Below are 6,695 nucleotides of genomic sequence, written 5' to 3' on the forward strand. Positions count from 1 at the left end.
CGGTTCGCGGCGGCGCGCGCGGGCGTCTCGAGCGCGCGCGCGCCGCGCGCGATCGAGACGCCGCCGCGCGTCGCCGCGCCGCGCGCGCGCGCCGCGCGGCCCCGATTCGTCGCGGTGGCGCGACGCGCGGGCGAAAGCGGCGACGCGAGACGACGACGACGCGTGCGCGTGCGCGCGTTCAAGGACTACCTCGACGCGGAAGAGAGCGGCGACGGCGAGAAAGAGGAGGAGAATACGACGGCGAAGGAGAAGGACGCCGCGGTCGCCGCCTCGGAGGACGCGACGTCCTCGTCCAACGAGGCGGATGCCGCGGACGCGGACGCGGAAGAGAAGAAGAAACCGGACGACAAGAAAGGCAAAGGCAAAGGCGGCGGCCTCTTCGGGTGGCTCCCGTTCGCGTCCGTGCCGTCCAAGGCGCAGGAGGCGCACCTCGCCGCGTGCCGCGACGCCGCGGACGCGGAGCCGGACAACTTCGTCCGCCAAGACGCGCTCCTCCGAGAGCTCGTCTCCGCGGAGAGATACCGCGACGTCGTCGAGCGCTTCGAGTCGCGGTCGCACGCGTCCGGCCCGGGCAGCGTCGTCGCGTACCTGACGTCCCTCGGGAAGCTCGACCTTCTCGACCGGTTCGACATGAAGACGCCGCCGCCGGCGCAGCTCTCGATGGCGGCGGCGACGGTGATGAAGCGAGAGAAGCTCACCGCCGAGCAAGCCGCGGAGGCGGTGGCAGAGGCGGTGGCGATCGGCGCGGCGACGAAATCCGAACTCCCTACGCTCCTGAGAGACCTCTCCAAGCGCGCGGAGGGGCGGAACGGGGTGATCAAGGTCCCGCGCGGCGCGTCCGCGGCGGCGCCGCTGCACGTCGTCATCGGCGACGGATACGGCGGGTCATCGTTCGGCCCGGACGGCGGAGGGCAACGCGCCAAGGGCAACGGCGTCGTGAACTTCATCTTTTACGGCGTCATGGCGTGCGTCCTGGGCAGCGCGGGGATGAGCGCGATGAAGACGCACGCGGCGAACGTGAACAAAGGCGGCGACGCGTCCGCGTCCGCGTCCGCGAGAGGCGGGGCGTCCTCGTCGTCGTCGAGTTCGAATTCTTTGATGCCCGGAAAGCCGTCGCTTCCCGCGCTCGGCGGCGCGGGGAGGGCGGGCGGCGACGACGCGCAGAAGAAGGGCGAGGGGAGCTCGTTCGACCCGAAGGAGTACAACAAAGACGCGCTCCCGGAGAAGAGCGTGAAGACGTTCAAAGACGTGTTAGGGTGCGACGAGGCGAAAGAGGAGCTCCAGGAGATTGTGGAGTACCTGAAAAACCCGGACCTGTTCACGCGCCTCGGCGGGAAGCTCCCGAAGGGCGTCCTTTTGTCCGGCCCGCCCGGCACGGGGAAGACGCTGCTCGCGCGCGCGGTCGCGGGCGAGGCTGGCGTCCCGTTCTTCTACCGCGCCGGCAGCGAGTTCGAGGAGATGTTCGTGGGCGTGGGGAGCAAACGCGTCCGACAGCTGTTCGCGGCGGCGAAGAAGAAGACGCCGTGCATCGTCTTCATCGACGAGATCGACGCGGTCGGGACGTCGCGCAAGGCGTTCGAGACGCAGTCGCGAAAGACGTTGAACCAGCTTCTGACCGAGATGGACGGGTTCGAGCAGAACGAGGGAATCATCGTCATCGCGGCGACGAACATTCCGGAGCAGCTGGACCCGGCGTTGACGCGGCCGGGGCGGTTCGATCGCCTCATTCACGTCCCCAACCCGGACATCGGCGGGCGACGCGAAATCTTGCGGCATTACCTCGCGGACAAGCCCGTGGCGTTGGACGTGGACGTGGAGACGCTCGCGCGCGGGACCGCCGGGTTCAGCGGCGCGGAGCTCTTCAACCTCGTCAACATCGCCGCGGTGCAAGCCGCCGTCGCCGGCGAAACCGTCATCGACGCCGCGCGACTGGAGTGGGCCAAGGATCGCATCGTCATGGGCGTGGAGCGCAAGTCCGCGGTGCTCACGGAGGAGAGCAAGAGGCTCACGGCGTACCACGAGGCTGGCCACGCGATCGTCGCGTTGCGAACCCCCGGAGCGATGCCCGTGCACAAGGCGACGATCGTCCCGCGAGGCAGCGCGCTCGGGATGGTGACGCAGCTCCCGGATAAGGACGAGACGTCAATCACGCGGCGGCAGCTCCTCGCGAGACTGGACGTGTGCATGGGCGGGAGAGTCGCGGAGGAGCTCATCTTCGGCAAGGACGAGGTCACCACCGGCGCGCTTTCGGACTTGCAGCAAGCGACGCGGCTGGCGACGTACATGGTCGGCGAGGTTGGGCTCTCGTCGCTCGTCGGCCCCGTGCACGTGGACTCGATGAGCAAAGGCGGTCGGAGAGCGACGGAGGCGCTGGTGGACAAAGAAGTGGTGCAGTTGCTGCGGGATTCGCACGCGCGCGTGACGAAGCTGCTGACGCGGCACTCGCAGGATTTGCACACGCTCTCCGCGGATTTGTTGCAGCGCGAGACGTTGACCGGGGACGAGATCAGGGTCACGCTGAAGATGCCGCCGGCGTCCAAGCCAACGCCGCCGGCGTCGAAGAAGAAGTCGAGCGACGCGGCGGACGGCGGCGGCGGCGTCGGCGTCGGCGCGAAGGACGCGGGCGAGGAAGCGAAGAAAGAGAAGGACGGCGACGGCGACGCGATCGCGGACGGTCTGGTCGGGATCCCAGGGCTGCTGCCGGGGATCGAGCCCGTGGACTCGGAGAAGGAGACGAAGGTGACGGCGTGAACGCGCGCTCGTCGCGGCATTTTTTTACGAGAGATTCTTTCGAACCGAAATACGAGTCGTACGGAGGCGCGATACCGTACCTCCGCGCTGCGCAGACTAGACTACGATGTCAGCACGTAGCCCTACCGGTTCGGCTGCTTCTCCAGCTCCGTGAGCGCGAGCGCGATCTCCGACCCCACCCGCGCGTTGTTCTTCACAAGCGCGATGTTGCTCTCTAAGCTCGCGCCCTTCGTGAGCTCCCGGACGCGTCTCAGGGTCGTTCCATACAAAGCGACGTCGGGGTGGAGTTGAAAGGCGTCAGATGGAGTTGAAAGGCGTCGAGGGCGGGGATTGAAAGCGAGGTGTGGGCGGAGAGAGACCCCGGGAAAAGTCCTTAAGGAACGGCGTTCACCACGCCAACGCGATCGTATGGGGACCAGTGTAAGATAGAACGCGCCTCAAGAGAAACGGCGTCACGTCCCTCCCTCTGACGTTTTTCGCCTCCGCCTCTCTCAGCGCCTTCCCGATCGCGGCCTCTACCTTGCCGCCCTTCGCCTCGTCCTCCTCCGGGATCGGCACCCCGAAGACGGTGCCGCCGAGGCCGAGCCGCTTCCCCGCGAGTATCAGCGCGGCGGCCTCGGCGGGGGTGTCTACCCTCGTCGGCGCGCGGCAGCCGCTGTTTCGCGTGAAAAACGCCGGGAAGTCATCCGCGCCGTACCCGACGACGGCGGCGCCGTGCGTTTCCAAAACCTCCAGCGTCTTCGGGATGTCCAGGACGCTCTTCGCACCCGCGCATATCACCGCCACGGGGGTTCGTCCGATCTCCGTCAGATCTGAGGAGACGTCCATGGAGTTCTCGCCGCCGCGGTGGACGCCGCCGATGCCGCCGGTGACGAACACGGAGACGCCGACTCTCGACGCGAACAGCATCGTCGCGCTGACGGTCGTCGCGCCCGTCGCCTTCGCGGCGACGCACGCGGCGATGTCCCGCCGCGATACTTTAGCGGCTCTCGGCCCCAACTCCGCGAGCTTCGCGAGGTCCGCGTCCGGGAGGCCGACGCGAGGGACGCCTTCGACGATCGCGATCGTCGCCGGCGTCGCGCCGCGCGCGCGGACGATCGCTTCCACCTCCCTCGCCATCGCGAGGTTCTCCGGGTACGGCATCCCGTGCGAGACGATCGTGGACTCGAGCGCGACGACCGCGCGGCCATCCGCGAGCGCTTCCGCGACCTCGGGGGAGACGACGACGCCGCCGGTGGAGATGGCCCACGACGACGGCGAGGCGCGCGCGAGCACGCCGTCCGGATCCTCGTCCTCGTCGTTCGAACTCGTCGCGATCGCATCGTTCGAGGAGGGGGACGCCGCGGCCGTCGGCGATCGAACGAGCGATGCGGAGGAGGAGGAGGGGGAGGGGGGGGAGAGGTGGTGCGCGAGCGACGCGACGCGACGCGACGATCGCGTCGCGCGCTCCATATCGCCCGGCGTCGACGCGAGTGGCCGGCGGCGGCTCATCATCTTAAAAGTCTACCTTCGTGTCTACGAGTACTCATAGTCCAGTTACAATCGTTTTTCAACCATCCCTCGGTTTCAACATTTACTCGCGTCCCCTTTCAACTGACCGATGCACGTGTTTTGTATGGAATCGCAGGCGGAGGCCGTGGGCGCGTTCCCGGCGTGGCCCACGTTGGCGGAGCTTTTCCCCGCGGAAGGCGGCGATGACGACGGTCACGGTCACGGTCGAGAAAGCGGTCATCGCCACCACCACCACTGAGACGGAACAGGTTACATACGGGAATCGGCGATCGACGCTCTCCGAATCGTGGTTCCCTAAGTAAATTTGTCTACCCTGTATCGCCGCTCAGGCTCCGCAAGTTCGCATTTTCCTCGAGACTACTTTCGTATGAGTATTTGGACAGTCCGATACTGTAGATCTCGCCCCCCCGTCCGTCCACTCCGAGATGCGCGCCGGCGCCCGCGCCTTCAGGGTCCTTCTCCTCCTCCTTCTCGTCCTCTTCCTCGCGACCGGCGGCGCGGTCGCGAGGGAAACCATCGTGGACGACGACGACGCCTCGGCGGGCGGGCTCGAGCCTTTCGCGGCCGCGCCCGCGGAGGAGGAGGACGCCCGCGTGTCCATGCCAGGTGGCGTCTCCGCCCCGCTGCCGAGTTCCTCCCACGACGCGTACAGAGAAGACGCGCTCGCGGCGGTGGAGCACCTGAACGCGGTGCAGCTCGACGGCGCCAAGGTGTCGCCTCGATACGCGCTCAGAGACATCATAGAGGTGAGGAGCCAAGTCGTCGCGGGGACGATGGTCCACCTCAAAATCGCCGTAGGAACGGAGGACGACGAGGGCGAGCCGCGGGCGGCGGCGCGGAAGACGTGCGACGCCAACGTGTGGAGGAAGCTGGACGGCACGAGGGAGGTCACGAGCGCGACGTGCGAGAATTGCGACGCGCGCGACGCGTGACGCGGGGTGTGTGTGTGGTGGGATCAGCTAGGCGGCCGCGCCGCGGCGGAGAAGTAACAACGCAACGAACGATTTCGCGACGAACTGAGATGACCGAACGACGTAGTTCTAGTCGCCCCCCAAGTCGTCGTCGTCGTCGTCCTCGAACCCCTCGTCCGCTTCCACAGCCTCCGACATCTCGTCGTCGTCGTCATCGTCCGCCGCCCCGCCGCCGTCGCCGCCGTCGCCGCTCATCGCGAACGTCACGACCTCGCCGAGGAACAGATACGACAACACCGCGCCGACGGCGAAAAACACTGACGAGGGTCGTTCCGTACGAAGCGACGTCGGGGTGGAGTTCAAAGGCGTCAGATGGAGTTGAAAGGCGTCGATGTGTGTCGGGATTGAAAGCGGCGAGGGGTGGCGGAGAGAAACGCGCGCGGGCGAAAGTCCTTAAGGAACGGCGTTCACCACGCGAACGCGCTCGTATGGGGACCAGTGTGATGGATGAGAACGCGCCCGAGTACCGCGATCGCCTTCGAAACGCGATCTCCTTCGCCGTGAGCTTCTCCTCCTTTCCGCCGCCGCTTCCCCACCACCCACGCGCGCGGTCTCTCTTCGACGCGGTCGGGGGCTCGATCCACGCGCTGGAGTCCAGCGCGTGCGCGGCGTCGCCGCCCTCGCCGAGCGAGGACCCGTCCTCGCTCGGGAAGAGGCGCCGGCTGATTAATCGACGAGGTTCGGCGTTCGGGGGCGCGTCAGTCGAAGTTGAAAGGCGCGATTGGGTGGAGTTGAAAGGCGTCAGGCGGAGGAGTTGAAAGGCGACGAGGCGCGCGGCGGAGAGAAACGAACGCCGGGAGAGAAAGTCCTTAAGGATCCGCGTTCCACCACGCGGACGGGGTCGTATGGGGACCAGTGGGAGCGGGACGCGCCTCATCTCTTCCACGTACGTCACCAGCCCCGGGTGCTTTTTGAGCTCCACGCGAAGCGCGTCCCCGACGGGCGCGCGCGCGTGGTAGCTCAGATGCGCGAACACGAGCGCGTCGAGCGACGTCGGGGTTTTGCCAAAGAAAAACGGCCCGCCGCTGTCCATCAGGCGTCGTTCCAGCGCGGCGTACGCGTCGCGGACGCCGCGCGTCACCCCCTCCTCGCCGCCCTCCCAAAACGATCCCCCCGATGATCGATGTCGACGCATCACGCCTCTCCGCCACAGCCACGGAAGGATGTAGCTCATCGGCGCCGGGAACGCGGCGCCGTACGCCTCGCGCGTGTGCGCGCGGAACCGGTCGCGATCGATCCACGTGTAGTACGTCGTCGCCGTCGCGAGGCGCGACTCCGCGAGCGCGAGAAACGCGACGAGCGTCGCGCGGTCGCTCTCGGAGACGGCCGCGTTCGAATCGAGGTCCGCGACCTTCGCGCGCAGGTGCGTCGTGATCCGCGCCATCGCGAGCGAGCCGTCCGCCTTGCACGCGGCTCCCCCGGCGTCATCGTATGCGTCCGCGCCGTCCGCGCCGTCCGCGG

General features: G+C 67.6%; 4 protein-coding genes across 4 annotated transcripts in view; 2 read left to right on the top strand and 2 right to left on the bottom strand.

Annotated features, from left to right (window-relative positions):
• Positions 1-2,816, top strand: part of MICPUCDRAFT_46348 (uncharacterized protein) — a gene marked incomplete at its 5' end in the record, with an annotated part of 4,344 nt that extends 1,528 nt beyond the window's left edge. Inside the window, one exon of the mRNA XM_003055101.1 lies at positions 184-2,816. Within this exon, the coding sequence (XP_003055147.1) occupies positions 184-2,751 (2,568 nt within the window). The 3' untranslated portion in view covers positions 2,752-2,816. The remainder of the gene's footprint in view (positions 1-183) is intronic.
• On the bottom strand, positions 2,778-4,245 carry MICPUCDRAFT_61652 (uncharacterized protein; the record flags this gene model as incomplete). Its single annotated transcript, XM_003055639.1, has 2 exons — positions 2,778-3,000; positions 3,188-4,245. The coding sequence occupies 2 exons, from the start codon at positions 4,243-4,245 to the stop codon at positions 2,874-2,876; spliced, it is 1,185 nt and encodes a 394-aa protein (XP_003055685.1). The 3' UTR covers positions 2,778-2,873.
• A 443-nt stretch (positions 4,246-4,688) lies between these two features.
• Positions 4,689-5,195, top strand: MICPUCDRAFT_50607 (uncharacterized protein; the record flags this gene model as incomplete). Its single annotated transcript, XM_003055102.1, has 1 exon — positions 4,689-5,195. One exon carries the CDS (start codon positions 4,689-4,691, stop codon positions 5,193-5,195), a length of 507 nt encoding a protein of 168 aa, XP_003055148.1.
• Positions 5,196-5,303: 108 nt separating this feature from the next.
• On the bottom strand, positions 5,304-6,618 carry MICPUCDRAFT_50608 (uncharacterized protein; the record flags this gene model as incomplete). Its single annotated transcript, XM_003055640.1, has 2 exons — positions 5,304-5,491; positions 5,655-6,618. 2 exons carry the CDS (start codon positions 6,616-6,618, stop codon positions 5,304-5,306), a joined length of 1,152 nt encoding a protein of 383 aa, XP_003055686.1.
• Positions 6,619-6,695: the final 77 nt, after the last annotated feature.

The sequence above is a fragment of the Micromonas pusilla genome (genome assembly GCF_000151265.4).
Source record: "Micromonas pusilla CCMP1545 genomic scaffold MICPUCscaffold_1, whole genome shotgun sequence".
NCBI classification, from domain to species: Eukaryota; Viridiplantae; Chlorophyta; class Mamiellophyceae; order Mamiellales; family Mamiellaceae; genus Micromonas; species Micromonas pusilla.